The following is a 22866-nucleotide window of genomic DNA, read 5'->3' on the forward strand; positions in this document are numbered from 1 at the left end:
AAAAGGACTTTTTAATTATTTGGTCACAAAATGTGAGGAAACTATAGGGGTGTGATCTTTCAGGTATTTTTTCAGTGGGGATTCCAACATTATCATTGTTTTTTACAAAGCAAATCTGATGCAGGCAGTGTGCAACTCGTCTACATTACCACTGGTGTTTTACATCTGATCCAAGTTCATCTTGAAGCACTTGGGAGGATTTTATTCAGTCATCTTTGATTATTTGGCCATTGAGTACTACCTTTTTTTGCTTCTTATGTCCTCTAAAACACTGTTTTCCCTTCCACACAGATTTTAGAATTGTTCCATATTCTTGCTCTTGTGCAGTCTTGGCGCACAGTCTGTGCGCATGATTCCAGTTTGTCATCATAGTGCTAGCTATTTGATGCTAGTGTGTGCATGTCAGACGATTGTGTTGTAGAGCAGACCTAATTCCCTGTTTCCACCTGTGTGTTTTTCTAAAATCGGACACAATTGGGGGGCTTCAGTATGTGGTAAATAGTATATCGATTGCAAGAGTTGCTGTGCCAGATAATAACTTCTCACTGGCAGTAATCGAAGACCACCTAATTAAGATTGTATATGTAGTTTGGATGATTTACCCTTACGTATTCCAAAAATATACGCATCATTCAGTACAGTCAAATGCCTTTTCAACAGCCAATTCCAAGGCAAAGGTTTCATGTGGTAAGTTTTTATCAATTCAGAGTGTGCGACTCAATGCGCGCAAGTGGTTCCTAGAATAGCCTCTGGGGACAAAACCCACTTGGGAGTCAAGGCTAAGGGACTGGGTCACTTATAACTGTGCCACCAGTATCTTGGCCAATATTTTTAAAACTGAGACTTACAAGTGGTCAATTTTTTTATATGGCTTCCTGAATCTGTAACAGGGTGATCTCTCTCTCTCTAAGGGAATCAACCTTCTTGTGACAGTGATGGAACCTAAATGTTATAATAAGTTCTCTTCCAGTCTTACCCTTTTCTCGGCTTCTGAACTGTAGAATTTCTCGCAAAAGGATGCAAAAGTCATCGCCATCTCAATTGAGAGTGTTAAAGTTTGGGCTCTCTTGTTACATATTGCCAGTTGCGACAACTGTGGTCCTCTTCCTTTCAGTCGGTATGCCAAAAGGTGCGACGATTTCCAACCCCTTTCATAGTGATGCCATCTTATTTTCACCACTGGTTAATCAACTTTAGACAGAAAGCCATTTGTTCATGACTGCTTTTTAAACTCTAATTGTTTCCTTTAGTCTTGTTTTCAGACTTTGTGTATATTTCGCCAACACGTTTTAATCAATTGTCTCAAGTTGGACTATACTATAATTTTTTTGTGTCGGATGGTGGAATTCCTCATTAGTATAGTTCTCCATGTGGACGTCCCCGCTGCCCAAAGTGTCTGTGCTGAAATATTGGATGTCGGATTGTCTGGTGTGCATACAAGGATGGGAGAACTAAATATTCTTTTTCAGACCCAGATACAGGCCATCTAGTATTATTTCACCACGGACTATCCTTAGTAGTGGTTTGTAACGTTTCGGACATTTTTTGGAGTCTGTGGACATGGCAGCAATTTATTTCCAGACAGGTCTTCAGAAAATAAAAGTTGGCAAGATGGTTTAGGAAGTAGACATAAAGGGAATGTCTTGTTGGCTGTTTCAGATAAAGTGATGTAGCTACAGTCCCTTCTGGTGGTGACTCAATATAAATGGAACATTGAAAATAGTCTCTACAAATCCCATGGATTCAGATTATGGTGAAGAGCATGGGCTTTATCGATTTTAAATTCAATGGACGTTCTTCCCTTATGGCATGTAAAGAGTAAAACATTGTGAAAGGAGTCCACTCAACGGATCGCTGTGATGCCAGAAGAGGGTCTAATCACTATGTGTGCCTCCTCAGATACTTAACATCCACTGTGCGTTCTTTCAATCCTCACCAAGGTTTGTCACCTGGTATCGGAGCCAGCACAGTGGTCTGTTTGTACGGTGTACACAGATGTGTACACATCTATTGCAATCAGGACAGGACACAGGAGCACCGTCTGTGCAGATGTCCATTAGCACCGTCCAGCACTACTCTCTTTAAGTGCTTCCTCTCAGCTTGCACTATTGTACCATGTGGGTTCCCGTATTAATTGTGCTGCAGAATTTTGGTGCGACCGTCATACCCTCTTCCACACATTTCAGAGTAGCGCAGGGAAGATCCAGATGACTTTACCTATTGTTTTTATAGAGCGCTCACACTACCACATCGCTATTTCATAAGACATTCACACAAACACTGCAAAGTTCAGTGGGGCAAACACGACACAAGTCGAAGGTATCAGGCCCTCACTCATTCAAAAGGTGACAGTTCTGAACGGTCGAAACAGTGGCATCTTTACCACAGTAATGAGACTGCTTGATAGACATTTCAAAGCACCTGAAGGAGAAATAGTGAAGGCATGGATGAATATTTGAGGAAGCATCAGCCATTGATACCTGACCTACTGGTCCGGAGAGCTTGAGAACTGCACATGAGTCTTGCCATCACCAGATGGCATCCTATTCCAGTTGTAGTAGGCCTAGATCGCATGTGAGGTTAACACATATATGGAACAGAGTAGCATGAGGGTCACGGGGCAGTGTACGGAGACTTTTGCATTGCAGGTATCTGTTGCTGATGCTGGGGGTTTCACAACGAATCATTTGGAAATTGGTTCCTAAAGAGCCTCAATATATCTATTTAACAGAGAACAAGAACAGTCACACTCTACAGAGCAAATGTGAGGCTTCATCTGCCCTCCAAATAATATCTTCCCATAATGTTGCACTTACTTGAAAAGGGAAATCTTTAACCCAGGAGCATTTACACAGGACATCCTATAATCTTTGGACAAGTGTAAGAAGGTATCAGAGGTTGTAATCAAAGGGTGGTGGAATAAAGTGTTTCCTGTCTTTGAAAACAACTGAATAAAATACAACTGACATTTCTTAGGGATACCCTTTTTGTGGGTCTAGGTATTGTGTTCTTTCGACTTGAATGTCTCTTTTTGCAATTGCAATTTTGTTCCACATAAAGCAGCCTTACAATGTCAAAACAAAAAATGAGGGTATTATTGATATTTTGTAAATTATTGTTAGATTTAAAAATGCTATTGTTAAAATGTAGCACCATACATTGGGAGGGTGTGAAGTGTACTGAAGCATTGTTTGGGGAGGGAAGCCAAGGGTCTTGCAAAGCCCTCAAAGACACTGCAAGCCTAGCTGACTGCTGCAATCCTTATTAGGGGGGGGGACTGTCCAGCAAACAAGGACCAAGGCTCCCTCACTGCTCAATGGAGCCTTCCAACACACGGTGCATACATTCTGCTCACCAAAAGTGGATAGTGTTTCTACGCAGCCGCAGATCATAGGTGCAGTTCTGGCTGCTTGTCTGGGAAATGCACAAGGCATCTACTACACAAGCAGCAACTGAATTGGGATGTTAGTGAAGCCATCCATGCTAGTAGAGTCAGCAGTCCGGTAAAGGTAAACCACAGACCTAGGCTGCACTTATTTCACGGATGTTGCCTCTGTGCGCCTAATCAGGAACAAGCAAAGCAGCCAGACACTAAAGGCCAATTTAAGTAACAGGAAATAATAACGTCAAGCTACTAGAGTTTTAGGTACAGGCTAGGATAGGATAAGAGGCTGTAGTACAAGTAGAGACGGAATGCCCTTGTATGTACTTCAGCTGACAAAAACGTCACAGTCACTGTAGGTCTCAAATTGACACAAGATACCAACCAAGCAGACCATTTACTACAAGCATGCTGAAATAGAAGCCCACTTATGCAATTGCATGAGCAACACTTAGGAGCCCTCTGTTGATATATCCCTGTTGTAGGTGGTGATCTATTCACAATTCCTAGTATGTCTAGCATGAGCGCTAATTAAGAGATGCATCCACAATTTCATATTATGCAAGAGCTCGGTCTCATTAACCTGATCAGTTCCTATGAACGCGCAGTGCATTTGATGACAAAGGAGGTTTAGTGTACCCAATGTTTCCTGGCACTCTCACCTTAGCTACATGGAAGCCCCAAAAGAAAAAACTACCTAGTGGTGTCCTGCCTCCTTCTCCTGGGACCTCACAGCTATGATCTGACCCCATAAATATAATAATACATGGTGTCCTTCCACAGACTAAGCTTTGCAGGGGCTGCCCCAGGGACATGGGATGAGCACCTTCCTGGCAGAAAAAAGAGAACAACTCTTCCTAGTCAACAGAATGGCCTCACATTCCCCACCTTCAGTCTGCTTCTAGTGCTGTGTGGCCACAGCATGGAAAAACTTATTTTTCTAACCTTATTTCGAGGGGTGAATTATTGGCCGTCATGTGGTGTGGAAACTATGGACAACTAGCCTTGTAAGAACAATTGACTACCTTTTAGGACTATGAAGAGATATTGTGCAATGGAATTCATTCTGAAAGCTGTATTTCCAGTAAGGCGAACAGTACACAATGCAATCTATTAAGTCTGGAAAAAAGCCGTCAGCGATGTAAAATATTTTATATTCAATGACTCGAAACTCACCCTTCTGAAAAGAACGCGTTGATAATACGGTCCCCTAGAGGGTTAATTGCAAGCTCTGGAATCCGCTGGAAATCTTCACGGCTGGAGACAAAGCACAGAACAAGATCTTTAACAAAATCAGACATGGTTTGTAGAACCAGGCGAGTATTTCATTTTTACTCTATTATGAGGAAGAAGCTGGCCTACGGGCAAAGGGGCATTTTAATCATAAACAGAAGGAATTACAATTATACAAATACAGGTAGGAGACGAAGCACAAATCCAATTAGTGTCTGGATCAACATGCCCAGAGGCAGAAAGAGAACAACTGCCACTGAAGTGCAATGAATGAGTAGGCAGAGGTCGAGGGTCAAGTGAAGGCTCTAGTCTGCAAACTGGACAGATGGAAAGAGGAAACTGGTTTGTCTGGGATGCTAGTGTGCCCTGGATCTTGCTGCAAATTCTTCAGTATGAGTGCATGCTAGACTATGTCAGCCACACCAAACTGGGATGTGGGGGAAAAGAGCCTACAAATATCGCCTATAATGGGAGTGGAAGAGTGCAATTATTTTTGTATCACTATTTCTCCATGGCATCAGCTCTAAAGTTCAGACTGTACCTTCCACTTTACCTCGATCTATTTATAGCCTCTTTGAGAAATCAAGGCATCAACATATATGATTTACATTGGGCGCATACCAAATGTAAGTCATATGTTGATGTCTTGATCAATCTACCTCTGACATAACCTTGAATGAAGAAGCACTAGAGGGGCTACCTGGACAAACTACAGAACAAGAGGTGAAGAGGGCCTAGATAATTCCTTTCTGTCCCCCAATAAAAAAAGAATGAATGACTTGATCAGGCATGGAGATAAATCCACAAGACCATGCTTTGGTTGCTGGTATGGCAGTCCCTCATTCAGTTACACTACAGACATCTTCACGTGCCATTAACTGCTCAAAGTCGTGGATGGGACTCGGACACACACAACATAACCTATTATGAGGACCGGCCACTGACTATATGAAGAAAATAAGTTACTTACCTGTAACTATGGTCATCCAGTATTGGTATCTTTCATAGATTCACATGCCTGAATCATTCCCCGTCGTCGGAATGGGAGTCCCACGGTCCAATAAACCAGCAATATTCTAGAACTGACATAGGCTGCAATGGCCCTAAGCCATGCTATCATAACCTATCTATATGCTTTTCAAAAAAGGACCAAAAGCTGAAAGCGGCCAATCAGCTATTAGCACCCTCTATAACCTTCCCAGCAGAGACAGTTTCCCTCAGATTTTCCCAGCACAAGTGAGACGTGACTGTCCTGATATAGAAACCGAAATTGCCTCTACGGGGAATCTGTGAAAGATACCAATACTGGATAACCATAGTTACAGGTAAGTAACTTATTTCCTTATCCAGTATTGGGGTATCTTTCATAGATTCACATGCTGGAATCAGAATAGCAAGCAGTACCATCCAATTTTTAGAATGTCCATTGCGGATGGTGGGAGACATGTACATATGAAAAAATAAATCTTAGATTCTAAGTAGAAGACAATACTTCTGAAACCAACCATTTGATAAATAACATCTAAATATACATGTCTATAGACGAGAGGATAAAAAGTTTAAGATAACTGTTAGAAAGGATAGACAGACCGGGAGGGTCGGCCGGGGTCAGGAGGAGAGGTCTCCGGGGAGAGCCGTCTCCAGCGATCGTACAGACAAGTAACTTCCCCCCCACAGACAGATATCACACACGGATAAGGTTCAGTGTTCTTTATAAGCACTTCTTAAGGTACGGTTGAATGGTACAAGGAGGTCTGGACTCAGGGGTCCCCTCGATTCAAGTCTCTCAAAGCAGGGTAAGGGGTAGCGGGACAGTCTGTCTACCAGTCAGGTAGTTTGGATGAGATGATGACTAGCTCACAATCCTCGAGCTTGGTGGTTTAGTTGGTACGGGCCGCGGCAGCGCCAGCAGGTCCCGGTGGAGATGGTCGGTACACGGTCCGCGGTAGCACCAGCAGGTCCCGGAAAGATGGTCGATGTACGGTCCGCGGCAGCGCCAGCAGGTCCCGGTGAGGATGGTCGTTACAACGGGCCGCGGCAGCGCCAGCAGGTCCCGACGAGGATGGATGTTGTAGAAGGCCGCGGCAGCGCCAGCAGGCAGGACGATGGTTCACAAGAGCGGGCTACGGCAGCGCCAGTAGTCCGTCAAGGCTGAGTTCTCTCGGTGTCTCTCGACTCCAGGATACAACTGCCTTCCTGCTCCGGAGTTGCCCCAGTTATAGGGCAGGCGCCCTTTGATGTCCGGACCCTCGCACTTGGAGGTCGGAGGGCCCGGGATGAAGGTGTCCAGACACCCAGCAGGGGGTGGAGCCAGCGCGTGGGGGAGCTGGAGGCGATCGGCACCTGGCGGGGGAAGAGCTCTTGACACTTCGTCCTCCCATTGACCTGCCAAGTGGTCCGCTCACCTCCCGGGTGGATGGTGGTGCCGGGATGTCGGGGCCGGCCAGGCCCGGGGTTAGGGTCGGGGCGAGGCCACGCGGCCTCGTGGTGCAGGGCCCAAGATGGCGGCTTGAACCGGCCGGGGGAGCCGGTGGGGCTGGGCCCCGTGATGAGTAGAGGTCCGAGGGCAGAAGATCCGTCGGGAGACGGGGTACAGGTGCTTTTCGTGGGTTATGCCTGGTGGGCCGGAGCTCGGGCCCTGTCATGCGGGGAGGGAGCAAGCTCTTCGTGTGGCCTGTCCAACATGCGTCCCCCCCAGCTGAAGGCGGGGAGAGTCACCCATCTCCTTGGGGACTCTCTTCGTCGAGGCGGAAAAAGCGGGACAGGCCATCCGCGTTGGCGTGGTCTTGGCCTGGTCGGTGCTCCACAGTGAAATCCATTCCCTGCAGGGAAATGGACCAGCGCAAGAGTTTTGGGTTCTCCCCCCGCATCTGCATCAGCCACTGCAGGGGTCGATGGTCGGTTTGTACCCGGAAGTGGGTACCGAAGAGATAGGGCCGGAGCTTTTTGAGGGCCCACACCACTGCGAAGGCCTCCCTCTCGATGGTGCTCCAGCGCTGTTCTCGGGCCAGGAGACGTCGACTGATGAAGGCCACCGGCTGGTCATGACCTTCGGGGTTTAACTGAGAAAGGACGGCTCCGATGCCGTGGTCGGAGGCGTCGGTCTGTACCACGAATTCCCGACTGTAATCGGGGGCCTGGAGCACAGGGGCGGTGCACAGGGCGGCCTTCAGCTTCTCGAAGGCCGCTTGTCCAACAATAACAACATAACCAAAGGCATACCTTAGAAAGAAATGCTGTACATATTTCCTTAGCATATGCATATAAACTTATTCTTACAAAGTATAATAACTGCAATTATCATAGAGAAACACAGAAGTCTCTTCCTGAAGATTAGAAAGAGGCTTATCTTAATGAAAAAGATGGCAAAGTACTGCCTAGCCTACTGCTGCATCGGCATCCTGTGCGGATTCTAGGCAATAGTGCTGCCTGAAAGTATGCAAGGTACTCCAAGTTGCAGCACAGCAAATCTTTTCCAACGTCACCCCTGCGAATAAGGCTGTTGAAGTTGCAACCGCTCTAGTAGAGTGAGCGTTTACCATTCTCTTCAGAGGTTTGTTAGCCTTGGTATGACAGAATTGGATTGCGGCAGAAATCCATCTTGCAATAGTGGCCTTTGTTATAGCAGTACTTTCTCTGCCTTAGCCAAAAGCAACAAACAGTTGATCAGTTTTCCTAATGTCCTTAGTTCTCTGGAGATAAAACTTAAGGCAGCGTTTGACATAAAGTGTATGCAGCGCCTGTTCCGCAGGAGTTGAAGGTTGCGGAAAGTAAGATCGGAGTATAACCGGCTCATTGAGGTGAAACCGAGAAGGCACTTTAGGAATAAACATGGGATTAGTTCTTAAAATCATAGCATTGTCCTTAAACATCAAGAAAGGTTTCTTGATCGTGAAAGCCTGGATCTCGCTCACCCTCCTGGCAAAAGTAAGGGCCAGAAGAGCGGCTTTCCATGTGAGGTATTTCAAATAAGCTTTATGAATGGGTTCAAAGGGTATTTTCATAAGCTGTGCGAGAACTACACTTAGGTTCCATTCCGGGGGAGGTGCCCGCACTGGTGGGAAAACACAGAATAGTCCTTTCATAAACTGTTTGACACGACTTGATGCATACAGGGAAGTGCCACTCGAAGCTCTTCTATAGCGAGCGATGGAGGCTAGATGCACTTTAACCGAAGAGAAAGCTAATCCTGATTTTGCGAAAGAAAGAAGATATGGTAAAATTTGTTGAGAGGATACCTGAAATGGATGAAGATTATTTCGATGGCACCAGACACAGAATCTTTTCCACTTAAGCATGTACGTCTTATTGGTGTTTCCTCTCTGGATTTTGAGACAATGTTTCTACATTCCTGAGAAATACTCCTGTCCTTGAACTCCAGGAATTCAGGAGCCAGGCATGCAAATGCAGTGATTCCGGATTCGGATGCTTTACTTGGCCGCTGTCCCTGGACAGAAGAGGGGGAGACAACTGCAGACGAATAAGGTCTCGCCTCTGAGAGGTGAAGAAGTTCCAGAAACCAATGCTGCCTGGGCCACCTGGGTGCGATTAGAATCAGGCGACACCCCTCCAGTTTCATTTTGGTTAGAACTCTGGGAATAAATGGGATGGGGTAAAAAGCGTAGGCATAGATCCCTGACCATCACATCGAAAGGCCATTGCCCGGTGACCCCAGGAGAGGGTACCTGCTGGCATAGAATCTGCATTTGGTATTGTTTTTCATGGCAAACAGGTCCAGAGCTAGTTTCCCCCATAGAGCAAACACTTTGCTCAACTGAAATTGATTGAGTTCCCATTCGTGGCAATTGTCTGTCGCTCTGCTGAGAGCATCTGCCAGCGTGTTGTGCAAACCTGGAACATGTTCGGCTTTGAGAGAGATTCCTTGTTTTGTTGCCTAATCCCACAATTTCTGTGCTTCTGTGGACAGCGTGAGAGATTTTGTTCCTTTATGTAAAACATACTGGTGGTGTTGTCCTTACGAATTAGAACTGAAGATCCCGCAATCCTTGGAAGGAAAGCTTGTAGAGAGAGGAATATGGCCTTTAATTCCAGGCTGTTGATGTGACTTTGTTTCTGGGCCTTGGACCATTTGCCCTGAATTTGAAGGTCCTGCAGATGACCACCCCTGCCTTCCATAGAGGCATCTGTCGTCGGGATGAAATCTGGTATTTCCTATAAGAAAGTCTGCCCTTTTGCAAGGTTCAGGGTATGAAACCACCCATTGCATTGCAGTCTTCATAGCTGGGGTAATGCAAATGTCTTTGAAAGATCCTGACGTTTGAAGCCATTGTCTCTGCAATTCTTCCTGGAGAGGCCTCATCTTGAGCCTGGCTAAAGGAACCAGATCGATTGCTAATGAGCACATTCCTAGCGGTGCCTTGTATTTCCTTACTGAAATTGACTTTTTCTTTAAATGCTTTTTGCCAACAGACGTCGCCGGTTCTGACGTTTCTCTGACAAGAACGCCTTGCATTGAACTGTGTCCAGTCTGGCTCCCAGGAAAGGTACTGTTTGACTGGGGGTGAAAGAGAATTTTCTGATGTTGACTGTCAGTCCTAATTTTTTGAACAGTTGTAAACAAGTGTCGGTGGTCTTGGACGCTTGTTTTCCGTAGGAGCTTTTAACAGCCAGTCGTCTAAATACGGGAATACTTGATGACCTTGGGAACGTAAAGCCGCCGCTACAGGCGCAAGACATTTTGTGAATATCCTGGGGGCCAACTTAAGCCCAAATGGGAGAACTTTGAATTGATAGTGGGTACCAGCCACTGCAAATCGGAGAAATGTTCGATGCTTTCGATGAATGGGGATGTGGAAATAAGCGTCTTCTAAATCGAGGGAGGTCATGAAATCTCCTTTGTGGAGACGTCGTAGAATCTCGGCTAAAGTCACCATCCTGAAGGGCTGCGTTCTCAGGAATTTGTTTAACTTTCTGAGATTTAAGATAGGTCTCCACTCCCCTGACTTTTTCAAGATTAAAAAGAAACGGGAATAAAAACCTTGGCCTCTTTGCAGAGTTGCAACTTTCTCCATGGTTCCTTTCGCGAGCATAATCTTTATTTCCTTCTGCAGTAAGTGAAAACGAGGGGGAGGGGCTCCCCTGGGTGAGGTATTTGGAGGTTTTGTATGAATTCCAATGTGTGACCGAAGGCAACCAGATCTAGAACCCCAACGGTCTGATGTTATGGTCTCCCAATGTTGGAGAAAACTGGATATCTTTGCACCCATGGGAGGGGAAATTGAAGGGGAGGCTGGTACCCTGATAAAATCACTGTCTTCTTCCAGTATCCTTGCCTTGGGACGATGTTCTTTTTCAGCCCCCTTGGCAAGAGAAACCAGCCGTAGTAGGTTGACGGTAGGCAGCAGGTTGATAGGATTGCCTGTACTGTGACTGGTATGGTTGATATTGCTGCATTCTTTGGTAATTCCCTCTATTGGAAAAACCACGACCCCTAGCTCCTCTGAAAGGAATCTTCCTGTATTGAAGGGAGCCAAGGGAACTGGCAGTGTCCGTATCTTTTTTTGATAGAGAAGTGCATTATCTATGTGTTTTCCAAATAAGGCTTCCCAGTCTTAAGTCATGTCCAGAACTTTCGTTTGGACCTCCAGTCTAAATGTGGTTGCCTTCAACCAACCCTGTCGATGCAATACAGCCGCCCCTGCTAGTTGACGAAAGCTTGTATTGGCTATGTCCATAGTACAATCAATAGTTTCAGAGGCTGCTCGCTCTCCTTCTGCGAGGATCTTTCTGGCTTCCTGTTGCCTGCCTTCCGGAATAAGCTCTAGAATTGAAGCCATATCAGACCACATTTGTCTGTCATAGCGCCCAATGATGGCCAAAGCGTTAGCTGCTTTGATATTGGTTGCAGCCATCGTGGAAAAGCGTTTTCCGATAAAATCAAGTTTACGTCCTTCCTTATCAGGAGGAGTGGCAATCGCGGTAGAAGGGTTTTTTGACCTCCTTTGAGCTGGTTGCGAGTTAACAGAGTCCGGTTTTGGATGTCCAATTAAACAAGGTGAGTTTTCTGGGGCTCTGTATTTCTTCTCATTGCGCGCTAGTACTGGTGGTATTGAGGCTGGGGTCGACATTATTTTAACTCCCTCTTGCCAAACAGTCATGTGCGCATTGACTTTCTGGTTTCCCCTTTAAAGTAATTTAGGAAACATTCTGTAAGCTTCACCTCCATGGGAAGATGAAACCTGTTAGAAGCTTTCTTCATCAAATTGTGGAAACCACCTATGTCCTCTGGTGGAGAATCCGCTGGATGATGTGACGGAGGTGATGGAGTAGAGATAATAGAACTGTCCCAGGGGTCAACAGATGGATCTGGGATCTCGCCCTCTTCACGTTCTTCCTCTGAAAAAGTATCAGGAATCATCTCCTGTGGAACAGTAGGTGTCACAGGTGAAATGGGTTTTTCAGGAAGTTGTGCCGGTACTTCCTTGGGAACCTCTTGAGGTGGAAATCTTTGCCTGTAATCTGCAAGCATAGTTTGCAGATCTTGGATCAAATCTGAAGGCAGATGAGCCGTCTGTCTATAATGAGGCTCCTGGTAGTCATAGTAATAGTGAGGTGGCGGTGCCAGGTATGGCTGGTAGTATTGCTGCTCTCCATACTCATCATCATCAAAGTCCTGGCATTTTACGTGCAGCCCCGATGGACTGTGTGCTGCCCCATAAATCCCATCATCCTCCTCTTCAGATTCCTGAAGGTCCAACAAATGTGATGGAGGTAATGGAGAAATGTTACTGTAGGTAGACATGTCCGGGTGGAAGTACGGTTTTGATACATTAACCATAGTCGACGGTGGCGTTGATGGAACTCCAGTGGCCGTCGTTGAAAACCCGGTCATCGGCGGTAGGATCGTCGACGGGATCATCGTCAATGGGATCGTAGTCGACGGCATTATGGTCGGTGGGATCATCGTTGACAACAGGCTCATCGTCGATAGGGTTGCTGTCGACAGCATTGAAGTCGATGGATCGGCCACAGACGAGACCTTGGTCGACGGCGTCGTCGTCAGTGCCAGACTTGGCGTTGATGAAGAGGTCAATGGTGCTTTAGTTGGTTTAATTGAAATTCTCACCGATTGTAAAGGAGGAGAATTTGTCGATGACGTCAGCATCGGTGACATCTTCGTCGACGGTATGGGCCCAGAAATAGCCATGGTCGTCATGGTCGACGACGTGATGGTGAAATTCGCAGTCGCCGAAGACCCAGAGGATGTCGTTGACGGTACCGTCGACGACAGATATTTTTCAATCCTTACATTACCAGGATCAGTTGACGACGCTCTGTGTTTCTTCTCCTTCCTCAGAGGGGTAGAAGAGACAGAGGTTGAAGGTTCAGAAAAGACTTTAGAAGGCTTCTCCTTACTTGAACCTTTGCTATCTGGAGAGGGTTTAAGGTGTTTCCTGCCCTCTCCAGAAACTTTTTCCTCAGACCTGGATCTTTTGCGAGATCTGGGCGAACCATCGTTGTCCTCATCAGACGACTTGTGGTGCTTGGTGGACTGCAACCACAGAAGCAATCTTCCTTCCCTGTCTCTCAAAGTCTTGCTAGAGAAAGTACGACAGATTTTACACAGGTTTACCTCATGGGATGGATAGAGGCAATAGAGGCAGTCTTTGTGAGGATCATCAACATGGACCCTCTTCTTGCCACAGGTCTTGCAAGGCTTAAAGAGTCCTATTTTGTCAGACATAATGACAGAGTTTTGATGAAAAAACCTGAAAGGTAGACCAAAAACTGAGCAGAGCTCAGGGAAGCTCCTTTCACACACGACGTGCGGTGAAAATCTAAGGGAAACTGCCTCTGCTGGGAAAGTTCTAGAGGGTGCTAATAGCCGATTGGCCGCTTTCAGCTTTTGGTCCTTGTTAGATCTGGGGGTCTCTAGTTGGCAGAGGTAAGCACCTTAGACCAAATAGGGACCCTTGCTTCTAGTCAGGGTACAGGGACACACACGGTAGATAACCCCTGCTCACCCTCTAGGTAGCTTGGCTCGAGCAGACAGGCTTATCCCCAAGGCAATGTGTAAGGTATTTGCACGTAGGCACCACAATGATCCCCCTTCCGCACACCACAAACGTAGACCACACAGGTGAGTTATATAAAAAAATAATATCTTTATCTAGTTTCCGCAGTTGAAATCAAGCATCACAGGTTTACACAATATTCGCTTTCTTGGTTGGTCGGGATCGTAAGACGATAGTCTCTAGTCTCTGGTGTGATTCGATACACACTGAGAATGAATCAGTTTGTAGGCTCTTGATGTTTAGGAAGCTACGTTGCTCCGGCGGTGTCGCTGCACTCGTTGTACAAGCGCTCCTCGGGCTGTTTGGTGCAAGGATTCCACAACTCCCTCGACGAGCCCCCAGTGACGACGTTGACGTCACCGGAGTCAGCCACTCACAGCGCGGCTTCGTAGAGTAGGGAAGTACGACTCTCGATCTGCTTCAGGCCTCCGGGTCGCGGCAAGGCACGTGCCGATGAGCACGTCGATCTTCTTGAGGCGGCAACCGGTGTCAGGCCCGGGTCGGTGCAGCACTCTCCAGCAAGACAGAGAGCAGCCAGCCCACCTCACAGGCAGATGTTGAGAAGCTTGGTAGAACAGTCCACGGTCCCTGCGGCACACAGCAGCGCAGGGGGGACACAGCAGAGTCTTGAGTTCTTTGCAACCTTTCTATCCCTGGGTTGCGAAACAGGAGGCCAGCTCTTCTCAGGCCCTTGGAGATTCAGTTGAAGACACAGCACACAGCAAAGTCTTGTTCGGTCAAGTGGGTAGGGCCAGCACACAGCAAGACCCCTTCTCCTCCTCAGCTTCAGTTGTACAGCAGAACAGGTCAGCCTTTAGAGCACACAGCACGGCAATCTTCCTTTAGTTCTTCAGCGGTCCGTCTTTCAGCAGAGGTTCCGCTCGATGGTCGAATCTAAAAATCTGTTGTCAGGGGTTGTATACTTATACCCCTCAAAGTCTTTGAAGTCTTTGTGCAAGTGGGTCCTGAGCCCGGTCTGATCCAGTTCTGGGTGTTGCTGGAGCACTTTGTTTTCCTGGCCGCTACATTCTTTTCAGAGCGAGGGGCAGAGTCGTCAGCCGCCCAGCAGGAGGTGGAGCCAGCAGAGTGGCAGGCACGCACAGCCCTATTCAATCCCAGGTGCTATCTCCTCCCTCCACTCTCCTTGCAAATGTCGCCATTCAGCAGAGGGCTGACTCAGCCAACCTCCCGGGGGATCCCCAGCCCCTGTCACTCTCAAACCAGACAGTCAATCCACAAGCGCGCCCAGGCACACAGAAGGGTCAGACAAGAGAACAGCTACTCTCTAAAAAGTACTATTCTCCAACTCAGGATTTAAAAACAACCTCTCCTAAAAGATGTGTTATTAAATGCTGAGCTCAGGGATATCAAACACTCATGTCTTATCTTGTTCCTATGAGAAGATAGGCGGATAGCCATTGGCACCCGCCTCCCCCATGTTAGCCTACGGAACAAGATAACCTTGCAGTAGTGAACACACAAAATGGCCGGTGTTCACTACCAGAACATGTTACCTGCACTAGTACATGCTCTACCTTCTACATACACTGCACCCTGCCCAGGGGGGTACCTTGGGCCTTCCATAGGGATGACTGACGTGTACGAAAAGGGAAAGGTTAGGCCCGGCCAGTGTGGACACTGGCCAGGAGGACACGGCAGTCCGGGGACTGCAGGCAGGCTTGCGGCGGCAGGCCTGAGACACTGTTTTAGGGCTACACAGGTGGGTGGCGCAATCAGCGCTGCAGACCCACTAGTAGCATCTGTCATCACCAGCCCTGGCACACACAGTGCACTTTACTAGGTAATTCATGGTGATACAGATATGCCAATACGGTATATCCAATCAATACGATATTTTACACAGGGAGCACTTACACTCTGGCACTGATTAGCAGTGGCAGAATGTCCAAAGCATCTAAACCAGCAAAAACGAAATCCAGCATAGTATCAAAAATCCAGGTAGCAGAGGCAAAAGATAGGGGAAAAACCCACGCCAAGGATGTCAGGTCTAACACGTGTCCCCTCCAGCTGAAAGTGGGGAGAACTACCCACCCTCTTGGGAGTTCTCATCGCTAAGGCGGAAAAACCTGGACAGACCATCAGCATTGGCGTGCTCTGTACCGGGACGGTGTTCCACCGTAAAGTCCATTCCCTGTAGGGAGATAGACCACCTCAACAGTTTTGGATTCTCGCCCCTCATCTGCATTAACCATCTGAGGGGCCTGTGGTCGGTCTGAACACGGAAGTGAGTCCCAAACAGGTAGGGCCTCAGCTTCTTCAGGGCCCAGACCACAGCAAATGCTTCCCTTTCAATAGCGCTCCACCTCTGTTCCCTGGGAAGTAGCCTTCTACTAATGAAAGCTACGGGTTGGTCCCCGCCCTCGTCGTCCATCTGTGAGAGTACTGCTCCCACACCTTGCTCTGAAGCGTCTGTTTGCACAATGAACTCACTCGAAAGGTCAGGTGCCTTCAGCACTGGCGCTGTGCACATTGCAGTTTTCAGGGCATCAAAAGCAGTTTGACAGGCCTCGGTCCAATTCACTTTCCTGGGCTGATTTCTAGAGGTCAGTTCTGTCAAGGGGGCAACAATGGTGCCGTATCCCTTGATGAACCGTCTGTAATACCCGGTGAGTCCTAGAAAGGCTCTCACCTCTGTCTGCGTCTTGGGGGGTTCCCAAGCCAGAATGGTATCGATCTTCGCCTGTAGGGGCGCCACCTGGCCGCTCCCCACCTGGTGTCCCAAATACACCACTGATCCCTGCCCTATCTGGCACTTACTGGCCTTGATAGTGAGGCCTGCCTTCTGCAGCGCCCTCAACACTTCACAGAGGTGTTGCAAGTGTTCCTCCCAAGTGGAGCTGAACACAGCAATGTCATCCAGGTACGCGGCGCTGAATTGCTCCAGCCCGGTCAGTACCCGGTTGACCAGTCTCTGGAAGGTGGCAGGGGCATTTTTCAGTCCAAAGGGCATGACGCGAAACTGGAAGTGCCCCTCTGGCGTGGAAAATGCCGACCTCTCCTTTGCCCCTTCAGTTAAGGCAATCTGCCAGTACCCCGAAGTCAAATCGAAGGTGCTGAGGTACCTGACAGCTCCAAACCGATCCACGAGCTCATCAGCTCTGGGGATGGGGTGCGCGTCAGTCTTGGTGACCGCATTGAGCCCGCGATAGTCCATGCAAAACCGAAGTTCCGACGGGCCACCGGGTGTAGCAGATTTCTTGGGAACGAGGACCACTGGGCTAGCCCAGGGACTGCTAGAGGGCTCAATTACCCCCAACGCCAACATCTTGGAAACTTCTTCCTTGATGCTGGCCCTGACCTGGTCAGCTACTCTGTAAAACTTCTGTTTCACAGGCAGGCTATCTCCAGTGTCCACATCATGGACGCACCAATTGGTGACACCTGGGGTCAGGGAGAACAGGGAGGCAAACTGACCCAACACCTGGCGACAGTCTCTCTGCTGCTCTGGGGTCAGGGTGGGCGAGAGGACCACACCATCCACTGACCAGTCTTGCTCCTTGGTTGCCAGGAGGTCAGGGAGAGGATCACTATCCTCTTCCCCACCGTCATCCGTAGCCATGAGCATCGTCACTTCAGACCTCTCGAAGTGGGGTTTGAGGCGGTTCACATGCAAGACTCTAAGGGGCTGCCTAGGAGTCTTCATGTTGATCAGGTAGGTCACCTCACTCTTGCGCTCTACCACCTCATATGGCCCGGTCCACTTGTCACGGAGCGCACAAGGCTCCACCGGCGCCATTACCCACACTTTCTGCCCCGGATGAAATTCTACCAGAGTGGTATTCTGGTCGTACCATCTTTTCATCTCCTCCTGGCTGGCTTCTAGGTTCTCCTGAGCGAGCTTCCTGAAGCGCTGCGTTTGGTTGCGGATGGCCAGCACGTAGCTGAACACATCCTGGGGGGGTTTTCCCTCGGGATTTCTCCCACCCCTCCTTCACCAGTGTGAGAGGTCCTCTAACAGGGTGGCCATACAGCAGTTCAAAGGGGCTGAACCCTAAGGACTTCTGAGGCACCTCCCTGTAGGCAAACAACAGGCATGGTAACAAGACGTCCCACTTCCGTCTCATGGGCTCCGCTAGGCCCATAATCATACCTTTCAGGGTGCGGTTGAACCTTTCAACCAACCCATTTCCTTGAGGGTGGTAAGGAGTGGTGAACTTATAAGTTACCCCACACTCCTCCCACAGAGACTTCATATACCTAGAGATGAAGTTGGTACCCCGGTCGGAGACCACCTCTCGGGGGAACCCCACACGGGAAAAGATCCCCATCAATGCACGGCCCACCACGGGTGCTGTGATTGTCCTGAGAGGGACTGCTTCCGGGTACCGAGTGGCGTGATCCACCAAGACCAGGATAAACCTGTTGCCTAAGGCGGTCTTGGGATCCAGGGGCCCTACGATATCAATGCCCACCCGCTCGAAAGGGGTGCTCACTACAGGAAACGGCTGGAGGGGCGCCACGCACTTCCCTCCGCTCTTACCACTGGCTTGACAGGTTTGGCAAGACTTACAAAAGGTACCGACGTGCTTCTTCATCTGGGGCCAGTAGAAGTGGGTGACAAGCCTGTGATAGGTCTTGTCTTGCCCCAGATGTACTGCGAGAGGCACATCGTGAGCCAGACCCAGTAAGAAGTTCCTGAAGCGCTCGGGTACCACCAGCACACGGGCTGCACCGGGCTCAGCGAACTTAGGCTCACTATACAGTAAGTCATCCTCCCAGTAAATCAAATGTTCCTTGGACCCTAGGCCTGCTGCCTGGTCTGCAGCCTGTTGCCGCACACCGACGAGAGAAGGGCACTCCTTCTGAGCCTGGCAGAATTCCTCCCTGGAGGGGCCACCCTCTTGCTACCAATGGGTCAGCTCAGGCAACTCCCCCAGTTCGGCCACCTGCTCCCCTGTAGGTTCCAGGGCATCCCCCTCGGGTTCTGCTTCCTCCTGGACCGTAGGAACAGTGGGGGCCGGTTTCCCGCGCCCTCTGCCCCTTCCTCTCTTGGCAGGTTCCTGGGCCATTGTTCCAGGCTCCAGTTCTACTAATCCACCCTTACTGGCTGTCATGGCACGTGTGGATACACAGATCCACGCTGGCAGTCCTAATATCTCCAAGTGAGTTCTGTGCTCTACGTCCTTCCATGGAGAACTCTCCAGGTCGTTACCCAACAGACAATATACCGGCAAGCCATCACTGACACAGACTTCCAAGGTACCAGAGACTCCCCCCCCATGTAAAGGGAACACGCGCCATCTTGCAGAGGCGAACTGAAGTGTCAGCTGCCACTACTGGGCGGAGCACATTGGGAATGACTTGCTCTTCAGACACCCACTGACACCTGACAGATGTCACACTAGCCCCGGTGTCTCTCAGAGCCTCTATCTCCCTCCCATTGATGGTCACCTTTTGCCCGTATTTCTTAGTGTTAGCGGGTATCAAGGTATCCTGGACCATCTCTTGGTCTCCTTAAGAGACAAGGGTCATCATAGCTAATCCCTCTTCCCCACTGGAAATCAAATCCCCTCCCAAAGCTACACTAGCTAACCCTGGGACTGGAGCAGCAGCTGGTGCTGGGGGTTTCTTGGGACAGTTAGGGGCGATGTGCCCCACTTCCCTACAAGCATAGCAAGTAGGCGGTGGTCTGTTGCCCTTCGGGGGCCAAGACCTCTTAGGCTTGGGGGCTTGGGACTCCTTCTCCTGGGATCTGTTTTGGGGCCCTTTAGAGAACTCCTTACTGTTACCCTTGTCCTCCCCACCTTTCTGCTGGGGACCCTGTCCACCCTTGGCTGGCATACTTACCACCCCTTTGTTGACCCTGGTGCTAGTCCAGCGGCCTGCCTCTTTAGCAAGCTCACTGGGATCAGTTAACTTGCTGTCTAAAAGATGCTGGCGCAGCTCTGGAACACATAGACTACTCAAGTGCTCCCAACTAATCAAGTGACACAACCCCACATAATCAGTAACTTTGCTGCCCTTTATCCAACCTTCCAGTGCACGCGTGTACATACTCACACACTCCACCCAAGTACTTGAATCAAGCTTCTTGAAGTTCCTAAACTTCTGGCGGTACTGTTCTGGTGTAAGCCCATACCTGAGGCATAAGGCCTCCTTCATCGTGGGGTAGGTTAAGGTTCCTGCTGCTTCTAAGGGTGCTAAGACATCCCTCCCAGAGGCCTCAAAATGCTTCCACAAACCTGCTCCCCAACTCTTTTCAGGCACTTCATTCATCTTCAAGGCAAGCTCATAGGATCTAAACCATGCATAGATATCCTCACCCCTCTGATAATTCTGCACCAAATCTTTCGGTATGTATACTTTACCCGCCTGTACTGGTTGTGCGCTGCCACCATTCGGACTGGACGCCACTTGTTTGGCTTTAATGTCCAGCTCCCTCATGCTCAACTCATGAGCCAACTGGAGTTTCTTCTCTTCCAAAGCGAGAGCATTCCTCCTCTCCTCCGCCTCTTTCTCACTGTCAAGGCGCAGTTTCCTTTCTTCCGCTTGAGCTTTGAGCTTAAAAAGTTCAATCTCATGGGCCCTAACCCTCTGGTTTTCCTCCAGCTCCTCTGGAGAGAGGCTCCTACTGGAATGGCCGCTGCCAGCCCTCGACGCTGGCCTATTCACTGGCAGATCGGATCCAAATCCGTGCTCCGGTGTGCCATCCCCTTCAGTAGTTTCCTCGGTTGCGCCATTCTTGGCCTCCCACCAGGCCCTTAGAGCTTTCTGTAGCTCCGTCTTGTTGGCGCTGCCCTTCGCTGGGCATCCAAGCTGCTTGCAGAATTGCTTGAGTTGCTCCTTCTTATATTCGAGCAACTTTTTCACTTCGAATTGCAATTCCGACTCCTCACCTACTCCATTCAGAGACATGATGCTTCGTCGATCCTCCACGAATAGTCTTCGCAAAAAAAACTTTGTGCGATGCAACTGCTTACTAGATTAGTGATGTACGAAGAATCACTGCAGGTCAAGTGCAAATACTGGTTCTAATCCGCACCGCTGACCACCAATGTTAGATCTGGGGGTCTCTAGTTGGCAGAGGTAAGCACCTTAGACCAAATAGGGACCCTTGCTTCTAGTCAGGGTACAGGGACACACACGGTAGATAACCCCTGCTCACCCTCTAGGTAGCTTGGCTCGAGCAGACAGGCTTATCCCCAAGGCAATGTGTAAGGTATTTGCACGTAGGCACCACAATGATCCCCCCTTCTGCACACCACAAACGTAGACCACACAGGTGAGTTACATAAAAAAATAATATCTTTATCTAGTTTCCGCAGTTGAAATCAAGCATCACAGGTTTACACAATATTCGCTTTCTTGGTTGGTCGGGATCGTAAGACGATAGTCTCTAGTCTCTGGTGTGATTCGATACTCACTGAGAATGAATCAGTTTGTAGGCTCTTGATGTTTAGGCAGCTACGTTGCTCCGGCGGTGTCGCTGCACTCGTTGTACAAGCGCTCCTCGAGCTGTTTGGTGCAAGGATTCCACAACTCCCTCGACGAGCCCCCAGTGACGACGTTGACGTCACCGGAGTCAGCCACTCACAGCGCGGCTTCGTAGAGTAGGGAAGTACGACTCTCGATCTGCTTCAGGCCTCCGGGTCGTGGCAAGGCACGTGCCGATGAGCACGTCGATCTTCTTGAGGCGGCAACCGGTGTCAGGCCCGGGTCGGTGCGGCACTCTCCAGCAAGACAGAGAGCAGCCAGCCCACCTCACAGGCAGATGTTGAGAAGCTTGGTAGAACAGTCCACGGTCCCTGCGGCACACAGCAGCGCAGGGGGGACACAGCAGAGTCTTGAGTTCTTTGCAACCTTTCTATCCGTGGGTTGCGAAACAGGAGGCCAGCTCTTCTCAGGCCCTTGGAGATTCAGTTGAAGACACAGCACACAGCAAAGTCTTGTTCGGTCAAGTGGGTAGGGCCAGCACACAGCAAGACCCCTTCTCCTCCTCAGCTTCAGTTGTACAGCAGAACAGGTCAGCCTTTAGAGCACACAGCACGGCAATCTTCCTTTAGTTCTTCAGCGGTCCGTCTTTCAGCAGAGGTTCCTCTCGATGGTCGAATCTAAAAATCTGTTGTCAGGGGTCGTATACTTATACCCCTCAAAGTCTTTGAAGTCTTTGTGCAAGTGGGTCCTGAGCCCGGTCTGATCCAGTTCTGGGTGTTGCTGGAGCACTTTGTTTTCCTGGCCGCTACATTCTTTTCAGAGCGAGGGGCAGAGTCGTCAGCCGCCCAGTAGGAGGTGGAGCCAGCAGAGTGGCAGGCAGGCACAGCCCTATTCAATCCCAGGTGCTATCTCCTCCCTCCACTCTCCTTGCAAATGTCGCCATTCAGCAGAGGGCTGACTCAGCCAACCTCCCGGGGAATCCCCAGCCCCTGTCACTCTCAAACCAGACAGTCAATCCACAAGCGCGCCCAGGTACACAGAAGGGTCAGACAAGAGAACAGCTACTCTCTAAAAAGTACTATTCTCCAACTCAGGATTTAAAAACAACCTCTCCTAAAAGATGTGTTATTAAATGCTGAGCTCAGGGATATCAAACACTCATGTCTTATCTTGTTCCTATGAGAAGATAGGCGGATAGCCATTGGCACCCGCCTCCCCCATGTTAGCCTACGGAACAAGATAACCTTGCAGTAGTGAACACACAAAATGGCCGGTGTTCACTACCAGAACATGTTACCTGCACTAGTACATGCTCTACCTTCTACATACACTGCACCCTGCCCAGGGGGGTACCTTGGGCCTTCCATAGGGATGACTGACGTGTACGAAAAGGGAAGGGTTAGGCCCGGCCAGTGTGGACACTGGCCAGGAGGACACGGCAGTCCGGGGACTGCAGGCAGGCCTGCGGCGGCAGGCCTGAGACACTGTTTTAGGGCTACACAGGTGGGTGGCGCAATCAGCGCTGCAGACCCACTAGTAGCATCTGTCATCACCAGCCCTGGCACACACAGTGCACTTTACTAGGGACTTCATGGTGATACAGATATGCCAATACGGTATATCCAATCAATACAATATTTTACACAGGGAGCACTTACACTCTGGCACTGATTAGCAGTGGCAGAATATCCAAAGCATCTAAACCAGCAAAAACGAAATCCAGCATAGCATCAAAAATCCAGGTAGCAGAGGCAAAAGATAGGGGAAAAACCCACGCCAAGGATGTCAGGTCTAACAGTCCTTTTTTGAAAAAGGACAGAT

The 22866-nt window shown here is 49.1% G+C and overlaps 1 protein-coding gene across 1 annotated transcript in view; it reads right to left on the bottom strand.

Annotated features, from left to right (window-relative positions):
* The window catches only part of CHP1 (calcineurin like EF-hand protein 1), a 223134-nt gene that overhangs the window by 95848 nt on the left and 104420 nt on the right, over positions 1-22866 (bottom strand). The window contains exon 3 of the mRNA XM_085627121.1: positions 4559-4639. Coding sequence (XP_085483247.1) covers positions 4559-4639 — 81 coding nt within the window. The remainder of the gene's footprint in view (positions 1-4558; positions 4640-22866) is intronic.

The sequence above is a fragment of the Triturus cristatus genome, chromosome 9 (assembly GCF_964204655.1).
Source record: "Triturus cristatus chromosome 9, aTriCri1.1, whole genome shotgun sequence".
In the NCBI taxonomy this organism is placed as follows: domain Eukaryota; kingdom Metazoa; phylum Chordata; class Amphibia; order Caudata; family Salamandridae; genus Triturus; species Triturus cristatus.